This window comes from Talpa occidentalis, unplaced genomic scaffold, assembly GCF_014898055.3.
Source record: "Talpa occidentalis isolate TD23 unplaced genomic scaffold, MPIMG_talOcc4v2.1 talOcc4.3, whole genome shotgun sequence".
Classification (NCBI taxonomy): Eukaryota; Metazoa; Chordata; class Mammalia; order Eulipotyphla; family Talpidae; genus Talpa; species Talpa occidentalis.
In genome coordinates, this window is record NW_023603184.1 from 16,981,562 (window position 1) to 16,997,635 (window position 16,074).

Below are 16,074 nucleotides of genomic sequence, written 5' to 3' on the forward strand. Positions count from 1 at the left end.
TCCCCCGCCCAACCTCTCGGTGTTCACGCGCTGCCGTCGGGACCCGCGTTTCAGTTGCAACGTGGACACCTGTCCCTCCGCGGCTGGGCCCCCGCCTCTGGGGGCGACAGTCGGGGGCTGATGGATGGTTTCCAGTCGCTCCCCAGAGCCTGGGCGTCGGGGCAGCGCAGCGGCGGCGTCGTGACTGCACCGCCCGGCCGCGCGGGGAGGCGCCCCCGGCCACCCGCGCAGGCCACACCCTCGCCCGGCCCTGGCCCCGCCCCCGGCCGGCGCCTGTTCGCGGCCAGGGGAGGCGTGTGCGGCTCCTGCAGCCTGCGAGAGGGAGAGGGATGGATCCTGGAGGAGGAATTCGGGCTTAACAAGTGATCGCTGCTGTCTAGGATTTTGTTTCTTTTTTTTCTGGGGAACCTCGTCTTCCTTTCCCAGCCGAGCCTTTCTGTGCTGAACTCCTGAATAGGATCCAGGAATCTTGGGGTCTTCCCAGGGGCTGTCCCGAACCCCTGCCCCAGGCTTCAGCAGCGGGCGCCGTGTCCCTCCGGGCCAGCGACAGAACTTGTTCCGGGGATGTTTTGGAGTCGCCACCTGCCACGCCGGAGTGATTCCTTCTATGTTCAAGATCTTTTCTCCCCTCCTCCAGCTGTTTCAGCTTGAGGGGGGAAACAAAAACCAACCGGGTGATTTTTCTTTTCTTTTTTTTTTTTTTTTTTTTTTCCCACCCCGCCTGGAAACGGTAAGTGTGATACCGCGGTTATGCTTCCTCCACTTTCCTCTTTTGGCTGTTAAGAAACAGTGGACCTTGGAGGGATAAATAATATCGGGAATGTGACAGAAGGGCATGAATGAAAGGCGGTTAAAAATAAACCAGGAGGTGGGAGAAGGGAGGTGCAGATGCTGCGCGGCGCTCTGGGGGGCCAGCAGTTGTTATTTTCCCAACCCCGGGTCTGGGGTGCGTGCGCCCTGTTTAATGTACTGGAGCGGGAACCTGGGTCTGGAGGCGAGGGCGCTATTAAAGATGTCGTTCCCAACGAGATGGGATGAGGCTTAGCATCGTTTTGCCACATCCCAGACTCACCGGTTCCATTCCTTTGGGAACAGCTGGCGAACGGGTTTGAAATCCTGCCTCTCCCAACATTTGGATTTGCGTGCATTTTCCCAGCATTTAAGCAGCACAGAGGGACAGAATAAATGGCGTGCGTTGAAGTGCATATTTCTCACGGTGCGGTGCTGGCCTTTCTGATTCTCTCAATCTCTCTTTCTCTGATTAGGTTCAGGTACCACCCTAAGACAGTTGCAGGAATTAGCTCTGAGAAAGATAGCAGCCTTGTTGTTGGAGAGTGGGAGTGGAGGAGGAGGGGCTGGATGTTTGACTGTTGTTTGGGGGTTTAGGGATTGGGGAATTAGGTAGTCTGCAAAACCCTATTAGTTTTTAATGGTATTCAAGAGGAAGGAAAATTTCCCTGCTCAGGTCTCCCACCCCCCAAAAAAGGTTCCTTGATTCGGCTTGAATAGATTCTCCTAATAGGAATACCTTGAGAAGGAAGAGATATTTGAAGCCAGTCTGCTTTGCTAGGTGGTAGGCTGGGTGTTTTATTTATTTTTTTCTTTCTTTTTTCATTTTTTTTTTAAAGATCAGGACTAGTGAGGTAACTGGTAGCCAATTAAAAGGAAGGTAATTTGCTTTTTTGTAGTGTGGAGGAGGGAGTTAGAGAAACAAAAACTAACAAACCTAAATAAATAAATAATTGCTTAATGTAGTGCAGAAAGAGGACAAGTCTACATTTTCTGCAGAGCTGATGGTGAATTTGAAGACCCTCTTACCTCCTTCTGGGAATCAGTTGGACAGGAGAGGGGTGTGCGTAGTATATAAATACACAGGTACTTTGGTCACACTGGGGCTTTATTTAAAACTCCCTTTGAGGGAGTTGGGTAAGAAATTGAGCAAATTCTCAGGCTATTTAGCCTGTAGAAGGCTTTAAAGGGTGTTGGGCTGACTGTCCACAGTGAATGTAACCAGAGGGTGTTTTCGTAAATAGAGATTTGAAGACCTAAGTGCAACTCTTTCATTTCAGATTATGAGATGATGTCAGGAGTCAGGCAAAGAAAGAAGGATGTCGTTTGAGATATCTTCAGAGATGTAATTTCTGGTTTTATGTCCTCATCAAGCCCTCCTCTTGCCCTGTGGTACTGTATGATTGGGAAGAGGTACAAGACTGGGAAGCTCACTGTTTGCCTCTACATTGCTTGTCACTTCGTAAAAAATCAGGTGTGTTTTAGGGTGACACTATTCTGCAAGAAGCAGCAGGTGGTTAAGAGCTGAATCTTGTTAATGGCTCCAGAAAGCCATTTCTCTTCTGTTCCCCAAGTGCTTCCAGGAATAGAAGCTGGTAGATGCCCTGAATTCTGATTGTCATCCACCTCCTCAATTCTCTGGGACACTCTACATTCTTGGAAGTCCTGATGGATATAGTGAATGAAAGAAACAAGAGCAAGAGATTGGGGCAGGAGCTTCTTTAGGTCATGGCAGCGGAGATGAATTATGAGGATCTGGTGGGAGAAAACCAAAGAATAAGACCAGGAATACCAAGCCACAGTCAGGACAGAGCAGGGCTGCAAGGACGATGTGATCAGGAAGTTGGAGGTTGTAATTAAAGGCGGGCAGAGACGGGGTCGGGAGCGAGATTAGAGAAAGAGATTATAGGAGGGAAAGTATGATAGGCTAAGAACAAAATCCACATGAACTGGGACTTAAAACATAAGGAGATAGTCCCTTGAGAAGGGTATAAGAGAAAGCACTGTGGTGAACACAGAGGAACTGCAAGGAGAGATGATGATTATTAGAGATGTGGAAATTGGGATTAGCTCCTAGGTTGTGGGTGGGAGGGAGTGTTCTGGAGTCTGGGGAACAGAAAAACAACAACAGGGACATGCTTCAGAGAGTGCCAACTTAATTCAGGCCATTGGTAAGTCTCAAAATGTCCTGGATATCCTCACACTTCATAGTTTCCCTCCTTCAGACAGTGGCAAAGGGACACACACATTTAGGAGTGGATAGATGGACAAGAAAGTTTAAGTTACTATCATGTTATTAAGAACTGCCAGCATTTATTGATATTCGTTATTTATACAAGCTATGCTGTTGGATCTACGTTCAGTTCATTATTCATTTAATCCTTATACAAGTGTGGGATGGGGGAAGTTGGATTATTGTCTATACTCTGTACTTGAGGTGATTGAAGTTTGTTTCAGTGGTGGAGCCTGGATGAAAGAAAACTGCCCTCCACGCACCCCTTTTTCTAATCCTGAATCAAGACAGAGAGGGGTGGGAGGCACCACATTCAGAAATTCTTTATGGGTGGAAATTTTAAAAAATGCCTTGATATCAATGAATGAGGGAAGCAACCGTAAAATATTGTCATTATTATCATGGCGTGAAAAGCACGACAGTGAGAATTAAGACCTGGCATTAGTGAAAGAGAGAACTGAAGGAAGAACCATGTGGGTCAAGAGTGGAGAGAGGAAACATAATTGAGTTGCCATGAAACTAGACTGAACTGAAATAATGTCCAAAGAAGAAAGAAAGAAGGATGGTTAGTGAGAAAAAAGATTTAACAATCTTCCCCACACGCCTTGGAAATTTATGGTCACCCGGTGATGTTTTGTATGGTTTGCTTGAGGACAAGAGAAAGAAGTGTTTGTGAAAGAAGCACTCAGTTTGCTCTTTGTGATTTGATTCTTCTTTTTATTTTTCTCCTGTGCTTGTTTCCCGTCCTTTTTTAGGTGAAGTGCTTCTTCTGCATGTTTTTAGCTGAAGGATGCTGTGCATTTCCTTGATTTCTATGGAGAACTTAGAGCTGGGTTTGCCCCTGCTGGCACATCATCTTGCATCTTCTCTACCTCCCAAGGTCTTTGCCTCTGTTGATAACTTGGCATTGCCCCTGGGTCCAGGAAACCTGTGATGAACTTAAGCGGAGAGTCTGGAATCATCCTGACAGGCTTTGATCAGCCATGGCTGGACTTGCTTCAAGTCACATGTTAACATGGGTCAAGCTGTCACTAGAAGGCAAGTGTCAAGACTAAAGGCTTATTTGCATTTTGCTTAAGTTTGATGGACTGAGCTTTGGACCATTTCTGGGGCAGAAACATATACTCTATTTTGTAGGGACAACTGCTGGCTTTCAGATACTTGTTGCCTTTGACTCTTGCAGCATCATCACCAATCACATTCCAAATGTATTTCCAAATTTGAACATCCACCCCAAAACATAAGGGTTTGGGTGATCCTAACGTTTTCTGATTTAGGCTTGTGAGTGCTAGGCTGTTTATCTAGACCAGTCAAGCACCGGAGAGCAACACTGAATCCCTGGGAAGCTAGAGCACCGGGTGTGCTGATTTAAAAACAGAAAATGCAAAGTTGGACTGAAAACATCCTTAGTCTTCCAAGCAGTCTGCTTAGGGATTCCAAACTTACCTTAATTTGGTGAGAAAAGAAGCTGCCCTCTTTTTCTTTCTTCTGCTTCTCAACCCGAACCAGACATTTCCTAACACCACCACCATGGAGGTTGCAATGGTGAGTGCGGAGAGCTCAGGGTGCAACAGTCACATGCCTTATGGTTATGCCGCCCAGGCCCGGGCCCGGGAGCGGGAGAGGCTCGCTCACTCCAGGGCAGCTGCGGCTGCTGCTGTTGCTGCAGCCACAGCTGCGGTTGAAGGCAGTGGGGGTTCAGGAGGGGGCTCCCACCACCACCACCAATCTCGCGGGGCCTGTACCTCGCATGACCCTCAGAGCAGCCGGGGCAGTCGGAGGAGGAGGCGACAGCGGCCTGAGAAGAAGAAGGCCCATCACCGTCAGAGCAGCTTCCCTCATTGCTCTGACCTGATGCCCAGTGGTTCTGAGGAGAAGATCCTGAGGGAGCTGAGTGAAGAAGAAGAAGAGGAGGAGGAGGAAGAAGAGGAGGAAGAGGAGGGAAGGTTCTACTACAGTGAGGATGACCACGGCGACGAATGTTCCTACACAGACCTGCTGCCTCAGGACGATGGGGGTGGCGGTGGCTACAGTTCAGTCCGCTACAGTGACTGCTGTGAGCGCGTGGTGATCAATGTGTCAGGCCTCCGCTTTGAGACCCAGATGAAAACTTTGGCCCAATTTCCAGAGACCTTGTTGGGAGACCCTGAGAAGAGGACTCAATACTTTGACCCTCTGCGTAACGAATATTTTTTTGACAGGAACCGGCCCAGCTTTGATGCCATCTTATATTATTACCAGTCAGGAGGCCGCCTGAAGAGGCCGGTGAACGTCCCCTTTGATATCTTCACGGAGGAGGTGAAGTTCTATCAGTTGGGAGAGGAGGCCCTGCTCAAATTTCGGGAGGATGAGGGCTTTGTGAGAGAGGAGGAGGACAGGGCCTTGCCAGAGAATGAATTTAAGAAGCAAATTTGGCTTCTCTTTGAGTATCCAGAGAGCTCCAGTCCAGCCAGGGGCATAGCCATTGTCTCTGTCCTGGTCATCTTGATCTCCATTGTCATCTTCTGCCTGGAAACCTTGCCTGAGTTTAGGGACGACAGGGATCTCATCATGGCAATGAGTGCGGGTGGGCACAGCGGGTTGTTGAATGACACCTCGACTCCCCACCCGGAGAGCTCAGGGCACACGATATTCAACGACCCTTTCTTCATTGTGGAGACAGTCTGCATCGTTTGGTTTTCCTTTGAGTTTGTGGTCCGCTGCTTTGCTTGTCCCAGCCAGGCACTTTTCTTCAAAAACATCATGAACATCATTGACATTGTCTCCATTTTGCCTTACTTCATCACACTGGGCACTGACCTGGCCCAGCAACAGGGGGGTGGCAATGGTCAGCAGCAGCAGGCCATGTCCTTTGCCATCCTGAGGATCATTCGTCTGGTCCGAGTATTTCGGATCTTCAAACTCTCCAGGCACTCCAAGGGCCTGCAGATCCTGGGCCACACCCTCAGAGCCAGCATGCGGGAACTGGGCCTTCTGATCTTCTTCCTCTTCATTGGGGTCATCCTGTTTTCCAGTGCTGTGTATTTTGCAGAGGCGGATGAACCTACTACCCACTTCCAAAGCATCCCAGATGCATTCTGGTGGGCTGTGGTGACCATGACAACTGTGGGCTATGGGGACATGAAGCCCATCACTGTGGGGGGCAAGATTGTGGGGTCCCTGTGTGCCATTGCGGGTGTCTTAACCATTGCTTTGCCAGTACCAGTGATTGTCTCCAACTTTAACTATTTCTACCACAGAGAGACTGAAAATGAGGAACAGACACAGCTGACACAGAATGCAGTCAGTTGCCCATACCTCCCTTCTAATTTACTGAAGAAATTTCGGAGCTCTACTTCTTCTTCCCTGGGGGACAAGTCAGAATATCTAGAGATGGAAGAAGGAGTTAAGGAATCTCTCTGTGGGAAGGAGGAGAAGTGTGAGGGAAAAGGAGATGACAGTGAGACAGATAAAAACAATTGTTCTAATGTGAAGGCAGTGGAGACCGATGTGTGAATCTCAATCTCCACCTGCCACTGCCCAACCCCCTACCCCAGCATCTCCAAATATATTTATGCATAGAGTGCAGTTATGAAAATGAAATATGCAATTGAATCCAATGCATACAGTAGTACGCCATTTAATGGTTATACATGACATAATTGTTACTAAACTTGTATTGCATATCAAATAAATGATACATCTCGGAGAAGAGGGAGGCTTAAATAGGAGCAAATCTATATTTTTTACTAGAATGCAAGAATTTTGCACATTAACTGGAAAGGTTGTTAAAAGTAAAGATGGTTTTGTGGAGAGAATATGTGTGTGTGTGTATGTGTGTGTGTGTGCGTGTGCGTGTGTGTATGTGTAAGTAAACTGTCAACATTGTTGGTATTTGTGCAGTGATGGAAAAAGTTGGCATTTTGAAGTATTTACTATGTAAGAACTAATGAATTTGAACAGTCATTTATCAGTGCTTTAATAGCATCTCATGTCTTTGGATTCTATAGTTGTTTTTTAAACATTGTAAGAATTACTGTGTAGAAAAAAAAGAAAGTGAATTATTTAATAGAATATAGGTCACAATTTTATCTTGCATTTAATTAAAGTTTATTTTTAACTGGAAATTAACTTTTAAAAAGGCTGCAGGGGCCTTTAGAAATTGATTATATTTTATTATTAATTTTGGGAAGATATGACAGCAAATGCCTAACATTGTGGAAGAAATGAAATGGGATAAAATGTAACAAGTTTTGTTCACAGATAACGGGACTGGATTTTTTTTTTCTTTGCACTACTTTATATGCTGGAGATTGAGAGAGACTTCATACTGTGAATGTTTACTAATGTAACAGTTCAATGACAATCATTGGAAGAATGATTTCTTAGTCTTACTTTATTATTCTCTTCTTTTCTTTGTGTGAGACTAATGGCCACGCAGATAACAGTACATGATGCCCACCTCTTTTACAATATAAATAACTTATCTGCAAAGGGACTATGAAGTAAAATTCAGCAGCTGAATCTTTTGGAATTGGTCTGTTACAATGATGCTTCTGAAATCATACTATTTTAAATATTCTTCTGCCTTTTAAATCCAAAATAACTTAACCAAAGCTAATGCATGCACTGAAGAATTCTTGAAGAAATAAGATGCCCAGCAGCTACAGTGATTATGGCTTAAGAGCTTTCTATTAAATGTGCAACACAAATGCCAGATTTATTAAGTTTATTTCTTTGTGCAGCTACATAAAGACAGAATGTGGGGAATTCACCTCAGAATTTAGCATTCTATTTGCTAAAATTGATATAAAGAAGAGTTGTGTCAAAACACTTGATTTTGGCATCACCATCATCTTTTTTATTAAAGGAATGTGTGCCACATATAATAACTGCATTGAACTTACAGCAAGTGTTCTAGAGAAGAAACAGTGATCAGTCTTGCATTGCGAAGCCATATGAGATATAGGTGGGAAAACACAGAATACATAAGAGACTTCATTTTTCAATGTTTCTTCAATGTCTACTGTTTATCAAATGGTTATCCTGAAGTTAGGGAAAATTATAACATCCATCAGGTATTTCAGTACGTAATCAACTGACAACTCTGAACTTAAAAGAGAGAGAGGGAGACCGAGGATAGCTTTTCTTGGGCTTTTAAATCCCAAGCCATTACTTGATACAAATATGAATTTTACTTTTAATAATACTTGAAATTCAAAAAAAAAAAATCCAATGTTAAGATTAAAAGCAAAGCCACACCCTTCTTCCACCACTTACCCACCCCTAAGAGAAATGCCTCCGTAGAAGGCCTTTGGAAAAGAAAATATAGCAAGCAGGGAGGGTGATTGAAAGTTAGACCAAACGTGTCTAGTGGACAAAGACTGTCAAAACAAGAAAATGGCATCTTGTAATAAGACTTCAAAGATGGCATTTTAATATACTTTGGATTGGGAGTAAAGGTGTAGCATGCATTAGATTAGGGGTAAGACTATTTGGGTTAGTCACCATTCATTTAAAAGTTACTTAATATCTCTGGGTCCCAATACCTTTATTAGTGAAAAAGAGCACATATTTAAAAAAGCACATGTTACATCACAGAGTTGTCATGGAAAGCAAATGAGAACAAGTAAAAACTAAAACGCCAAGTTCCATACAATGCCTAATGTATCTAAATTGCTTAATCTTCCTCTGGGAGCAAAAGAGAGTTAGACCCCATAAGTTACATTTGCTTTATTATGATATTGTGTAGATCAAGAAATTGATTTTCTTATCACTGAATAATGGCTGAGGTTTCTTCTTCAGGGGAATATTCCCGGGCATTTCACGGTGTAAAATGTTGACTCTGTGGTCAGAGTATCATGTGTCATTTGCTGTGCCCACCTAGGTTAAATTGTGTTTTAAAACAGTTTAAATGCTCTCCAGCATTATTGAACATTCTATAGTAGTAATTATTTGGCTGTGTTTGAAAGGGGAAATAAATGTATTTTATTGTTTCCACACACCACCTTTATTAATCTTAAAAGTTCTATTAAATTTAATTGATCTGAGAATTCAAGAGCTACAGTATTTGGGGATTCTGGGGTTTGCCTTCGTTGTCCATTTTTTAAGGGTAAAAATGTCAAAAAGTGACAGTTGTGCACTTCCAGACTAAATAAATATGATTAATTTATCATTAAATGTATGTTTTTCCCCCCTGCAAGATGTATTTAATTTAGGATGTCTGGATCTTGATTCTACACTGAGAAGAAGGCCTTTAAGCCCTCAAGACTTGTGTGGGGGCACTTCTGTATGGAACACTTATCGTACAGAGAATGTGTGAAGGTAAATTTATCAGTGTGGCTGTAGGTTTACAGCTTTTTTTCAAAAATCAAAATGAGGCAAAGTGCTTTAGAATCATTTGTAAAAGACTGATGCTGAGAAATAAGCTTCCAGGGACTATTTGTAACTGATTTAGTTACAAACTGTGTCTTAGGGGCAACCATGCACATTTGGATTTATGATAAAAGAGAAATGACCCCTATTTAGACATTTGTATTCTTGGATCTGGGACCCTGAAGCTGCTTTTAGATGATAATAAACATTACCAAAAGTACAGTATTTGAGGGTCATTCTACTCAGAGTCTTTTCAGGGTGGATGCGTTGTTCTCTCTTGAAAATGCTTGGAAAGGAAATAGTTATGCGTAACAGTTGTGGAGAAGAAAGGAAGACTAAATATTCCTTTTAATTTCTATGAAGGAGAGTTCGTGGCGGGCCAGCAGAATGGCAACTGGTCAAGGAGTCAAGAGAGCTGGCCTGTTGACCATGTTGCTTCATTTCATAGCCTTGATTCTTAATTTTCTAAAGTGGAGAGTCAGGTTGTTGGACTGCATTATCACTTGATTCCTTCCAATACCAAAATTCTATGTGGAGTTGAAGAAAGCTTGCTGTTTTCTAAGTACAGGTTTCCCCTGCTATGTGGAAGTAGAACATTCCCATGAAACCTTTCTGAAGTTGAAATGGCATAAATCAAAGAAGGAATTACTATTAATTATGAACCAACTTTTGAGTTCTAGGCCCAAATGATAGCCCACCAAATCATACCAAATAACACAGAGACCTAATAAAACACTGCCATATTGTAAAAGCAGGAATAGTAAAATGAACAGCCCATAGAAAGTAGTTCTGGGGGAAGCAGAATGGCAGTGCCACTCTTACTGCTAAGACTGCGGCTGCCTCTAGAATGGCTGATGCAAAGCAAATGCTACAGGCTCATAAAAGCAAAAGTCCTCTTCAGATTTCTTTCTAGTAGCAAAAACAGGCACTAAAGCAGGGTTTTCTTTAAAATGATGCTGTGGAACTAGAACTTCCAAAAAGGGGCTCCATATGCCTGCAAGTCAAAGGATATTCAATTAATAGTTAAGTAATAAGAACAAAAATAGTTCAAAACCTTACTGTTAGGTGAAATGCAGAGGTAGAAGTTTGAGTTTTTAGAACAGGAGCTAAATGAATAGGATGTATTTTGAAGCTATTTATTCTAACAACTTCTAAAAGGAAGGGATTCACTTAAATAACTTCTCAGACTCCAGTTGAATACATATGGTGAAAGTTGGTAAGTAAACATTTTGATTTCTTGCTTTGTTAACGTACAGTCTTGTCAGTAAACAGAGTGTTCCGACCTGTGCTGGGGAATTCATTTTATGCTTAGACACATGTAGTGTTTTGCAAGTGCTACTGCTTTCCTTGTCAAATTTGTTTTAAACAGGATTGCTAAAGCTTTGTGAAAATCTCTTCATTAAGCATGTGCTGAAATAGAATCCAATATATGAATAAGACATATCTGAGGGACGTATGCTGAGTTTATATATATATATATATATATGTGTATATATGTATATATGTACATATATATGTGTTTATTTATAATTTTTAAAAAATTAACATTAATCAGGAAAATTATTTTTAATCACATCAGAATCATAAACAGTAGCGCCCCCATGCTCCAAATGTCAGAAATGGTGGTCTCCATTGTTGATTTGCAGCATTGTTATACATCCTCAGCACTAACATTGTAACTATTCTTAGATAATGTGGGAAATAAACCTAGATTTGGTTTACATTTTTAAATGAACATGGGGTGATGTGCTCATGTGCACCAGGCAGAGTGTAACATCCCTTTTTGTATTTTTTTTTATTGATACAGTTTAGAATGATTACGGGTTGTCATTCAGTGACAAGGGGCCTGTTCCAGGAAATCTTCCTGACCCAAAAGTCATTCTGAATTCTCCAAGGGACATTTGGTGTGGACAAAAGGTACCTCTTGGTTTTCCTGCCTGACAAGAAACTTGACTTAAAGCATGTGGTCCTCCAGATCAATGTAACCACTGCAGGTTAGAAGACAACCCTACTTTTCTAGAATGAGATCAGTACTCCTATTTGCTGAAGTTGTTTGTGTTCAAGATGGAAGGGAGCAGAGCTATTTTTGCAGTAAATGGGACTATGTACTTCTGAAATGTAAATTAAAAATAAGACTGTGAATTAGTTTTATTTCTGACTCAGTTTTCTGTTTCCATAGCAGTCCCAATTTCTTGCAGTATCTTCTTCATAAATAAGTGTGTTGATACATATAAGATTAAGAAAACATGATTATTTATGGGTATATCAATTAATCCCAGGGCATCAGATGGATGCTTTGAAAAACAGCACATACTAAAGGACTGGCGACCCAGAGTAAGACTAGTTCCCCCATCCCCCTTCCAGGCCCATGGATAATACCAAGTGACACTAGAATAGAACTGTAAGGCAAATATTGTACCCAATAAGAATGCTTGCTGTGGTCCAGGAAGGATAGTCTTGAATTTGCTGGTCATGGTGTTGCTGACTTGTAGTTAGGCTTTGGTGTGATTTTGGTTTGTGTTTCGCAGCTAAGTTTTTTTACTTATTTGGTATCATCAGTATCTTGGAAGAAGAATTTGTATCCAAAGTGTCAGGAGCTAAGTGACTTTGATAGTTTATTTGCAGTCAACTCTTGCATCCTGACCTGAAAATTACCTGTCTTGTAGATTGTCCATAAATAGTTTCTCATCTGAGACTGGCTTTATGCGGGCTTAGAAACATTGTCTCCCATTAAACAGTTAGTGCAGAAAATAAATTCTGAAAAGACTTAACAATACAGTACAAAGAAACAACAAATACCCTGAAACTAGAAAGTAAAAAAGCAAACCTACTGGGAAGTCAAGTCTGTTGTTTAAATCAATGTGTCACATACATCAGAATGAAATATGAATTAGCAGAGATCACCAAGAGGTGACTATTGTGGTGGGCTAACATAAAGCAGAAACAAATTATTGAAAGAATTTACAGGTTAACATTTTCTGTGAAAATTATAGAAATGCTTACTTATGTTAGCGGTGGTGTTAATAGTAATTATTAGGAATAACTAGTAAATGGAAAATATGCTGCTTTTTCCAGACATTGGCATTGTATGAAGATATACTTGGATTGTTTTTGTGTATTTGTTTGTTTGTTTTTTGTGATTCTGTAGGTCTGAATTGTATTTTTAAAATCAGAGAGCAGGAAGGCATTTTTAACCACACCTTCTTAAGCTACTGGCAATTGAGGGATCAGTTACCTCTGAAACCCATAAAAGCAGCTAAATAAATGTCCTCTGTGGATATTGGCTAAAGTTGAGCCAGTGCTGAGCCAAAGAATTATATTTGTTTTAAAATAATTAGATATATATATTTATTTGCATATATATATTTCATATTGTGTCTTTATTCTGGCAAGAGATAAATAAGCAAAATGTATGATGTGAGGCACTGAAAGAGACTTGAAGTTAGAGTTTGCAATTCCTATGTGTTTTGGGGAAATAGTGAGGCTTATGGATTGAAAAACTTTTCTTTACACTATTGGTTGGATTTTTGTGCCATATAACCCCAGTGGCATTAGGGCAAAGCTCTGAGACATTGCATGGGATAAGGATGTACGGCATTTCTTTCCCAGGAAGGGCTAATTTATTTTTTATGGAACATTGCAAAATGCTCATTTTCTTTTTCATGAACATTATTTGTGTTGTGTGAAGGATGGATATAGACTGAAAACTAGGTTGTTTGAACCCGCCATAAATCTTTGTGCTCTCTAGAAATAGACTTACCTAAAGTCATTATTTTTCAGCACTTTTGTTACAACTATTCTTTGATGTGACTTCTTAGGTTTAATTATAGCATTAAAAAGTCCCAGGTTATCAATGTGTGTGATTGTGTGTGTGTAAGTATGTGTACATTCCAGTATTTCTAAGCCTCTGAGGGCATTTACATACAAAATCTTACATTGTAGGAAAATACCCTGTCTCTTGGAGACACTAGGGCCCTATTATTTGAACTCTCTCATTAACTGACATCGAGGATGTGTGTTCTTCTATTTATAAACTTAATTCCCTCAGACCTAAATAGATTGATGACTCCCTTGGAGAAATACTAATGGTGTTGATAGCACCTGAGTGAGTCTTTTTTTCTCCTTCAATTGGTAGGGATCATGATCCAAATGAGACTTTCATTTGTTACCAGTCACTGTAGGAAATAATTAATGAAGCTCCTATTGGACTGAAATCTATCAAGAGGTGATGGGATCTCTAGGGAATGTGGTAGGACTTGAATTTATTTGTTTACCTGCCAGTCTAGTGGGTGTCATTACTGGCATTAATGCTGGAGGATAAATTTTAGTTTGGGGATGATTTTACCTAATATTGAAATGACTTTGGTAAGAAAATAGAGACTATAAGCTCTACGTACTAAACTGATAACATTAAATAGTTTAAGAAATCAGTAGGTGATCTGGAGATTAGAACCTCTGTTCAAGCCATTTATTTGGAAGGGGATTTGTCTCTGAAATAAGAATTCATTTATTCAGCTTTCTTGAGAGGATAATAAGGAAACTCTCTTCCTTTTTCCTTTCTTTTTTACATTATATTTCAATGGGTGGATTTCATATTCACATTTTATCTTTTAACAAGCCAAGTGAGAATCTTGGTTATAAATTAGAGGATAACTAAATGGTTTCATGATATTTTTGGCAACATCTGCTATTCATCAGTTTAAGCTGACTTCAGTGTATGTGAAAAATGATGTGGGGGAATGCACATATACCATATTAGAAGTTAGATGAGAGAAAAGTAATGTTAGGGTTAGATTTTTTTCTTCTGGGTTCCTAGAAGTTTTCTTGATCTCAGCTTTCTTGATCTGTTTCCCCTATATCTGACCCAGCCAATAAGAAACTAGAAGATTGTTTCATTTTCCCTGGAGTAGTAAAAGGATTTAAGGAGGATCAGAACTAATTTGGGGGAGTGGAAGGGAGGTGGCAAGGGGAAAAGAGATAACCTATATGAAGTCATTAATTTGATGGCAAAAATTGATCAGTTTGAAGGCTGCTTCATTCGATAATGCTAATTATTAAATTTTGTTAATCCAGGAAAATGAATTGATCACTTAGCTTTAGTAACAGACTTTCTAAGTATGTGTATATTTATATTTTGATGTTCTAATTCCTTTTCTCTTAGTCTTTGAGGGCACTGAAATACACCCCATAAAACAGTTGCTAAGTAATGTCTTCTTAAATACCAAAATTTTTCCTTCCGAGCAAGGGATTCTTACACTTCATTGGGCATTATATTTGAAAGGGGATAATTCTCTTCCACCACCCCCCCTCCCATTCTCATGTGGAATGTTAATGCATTAGTGTATTAAAATTAAGACAGACAGAATTAAGTAACCAATTGAAGCCCTGGGAGTGAATGTCATTAATGTGTCATTAATGCAGAGCTGAATTATGTGTTTATGTTGGTTATTGCCAGCGTGCAGTTCTTAGAGAAATGGAAAAATCATAAAATCTGCGCGACATAATTAGAACTCCTCACTGCCGTCATGTGCTCATTGCTGATTTAGCTGCTGCTGCTCAACCACTGAGCAGAAGTGTCATTTCACTACTAGAATCCACATACTTCACGGGCTTATAGGCAGTGTGAGAAACAGTGGAGGAAGAGTTAGATTAGATAGATAAGAGTGAAGCAACATACAGAATTTTAAGGTGTGAATCATCTTGTGACACTAGACTATTTTTATTCACTGAAGGGACTGAGTGGAATCTTCGGATGGGAGAAGTTCTGTTTAGGAATTACTACTTCCCTTTTCTGTTTGTCCATGACAGCACTGTTGGAGATCAGTCTACCATGGGATAAACCCTGCCATCATTGCTAAAATAAGCTGAAAATTACATACTATAAACATTTTTCATTTCAGTTTTGAAAAACTGTAGTTGTAGCTCTAGTTGTAGTTATAGGCTTTGCAAGAGAGATTAGAGAGTCACTTGATTTTCAAAAATTTTACTGTACCCCTGAAAGATTTTTGAAAAGGAAATTCAAAATAGAAGTCTAATGTGATTTCAGATCAGATATAAACTTGTTCAAAATAAGTGTGTTAAAAATTCTCCCTTTTTGTTTCCCTTTTCAATCTTTTGCCTCATTTATTAGGCCTGTTGCTTTTATTTAAAGCTATAGAACTAGAATTGGCAAAAACTTGGCTCCCCCACCTCATACCATCAGACTTCACCTCACTCTCTTGTGCTTCAACAGAAACCCAGATCAGGAAGGGTCTGGCTATCAGCGTCACAGATTTTTTGTGGGGAGATGTTTTGTTTATGATCCAGGTAGATGTCTTCTCTTTTTTATAAATCAGGTATACCAGTGTGCACCCTGAAAGCTTCCAGTCACCTGCAATGTGGGTCTATTATGTTGTTATCATGCTGGGTATTTTCTGCTTATTACTGAACAGCTGGTCTTTTAGCAACAGCTGGATGTTTAGTTGTGTATTTTCCATTTTTCACCCAGATGCTTTATTGCAGTGTAGTAAAAACCCCAGTGTGGAATGAGCTGGGAATATAATAGCAAAAATCTTGTTTGGATGCAACTGTTATTAGAAATCTAATCAAGAAAATGAAGGGCACACAGTTTGGGTTATTGTTTGCTTTACAAACATGTTTTAGAGACAGGGCCCTTATTTACCAACTTTTAAAAATACCTCTTTCTATATTCCTGAAGC

The 16,074-nt window shown here is 40.7% G+C and overlaps 1 protein-coding gene across 1 annotated transcript; it reads left to right on the forward strand.

The window, feature by feature from the left end:
• Window positions 1–711: 711 nt before the first annotated feature.
• On the forward strand, window positions 712–8,208 carry KCNA4 (potassium voltage-gated channel subfamily A member 4). Its single transcript, XM_037522531.2, has 3 exons — window positions 712–730; window positions 2,070–2,263; window positions 3,778–8,208. Exon 3 carries the CDS (start codon window positions 4,553–4,555, stop codon window positions 6,515–6,517), a length of 1,965 nt encoding a protein of 654 aa, XP_037378428.1. The 5' UTR covers window positions 712–730; window positions 2,070–2,263; window positions 3,778–4,552; the 3' UTR covers window positions 6,518–8,208.
• The last annotated feature ends 7,866 nt before the right edge of the window (window positions 8,209–16,074 follow it).

Coding starts and splice junctions, on each gene's coding strand:
- KCNA4 (XM_037522531.2), top strand. CDS start 4,553: ATGGAGGTTGCAATGGTGAGTGCGGAGAGCTCAGGGTGCAACAGTCAC.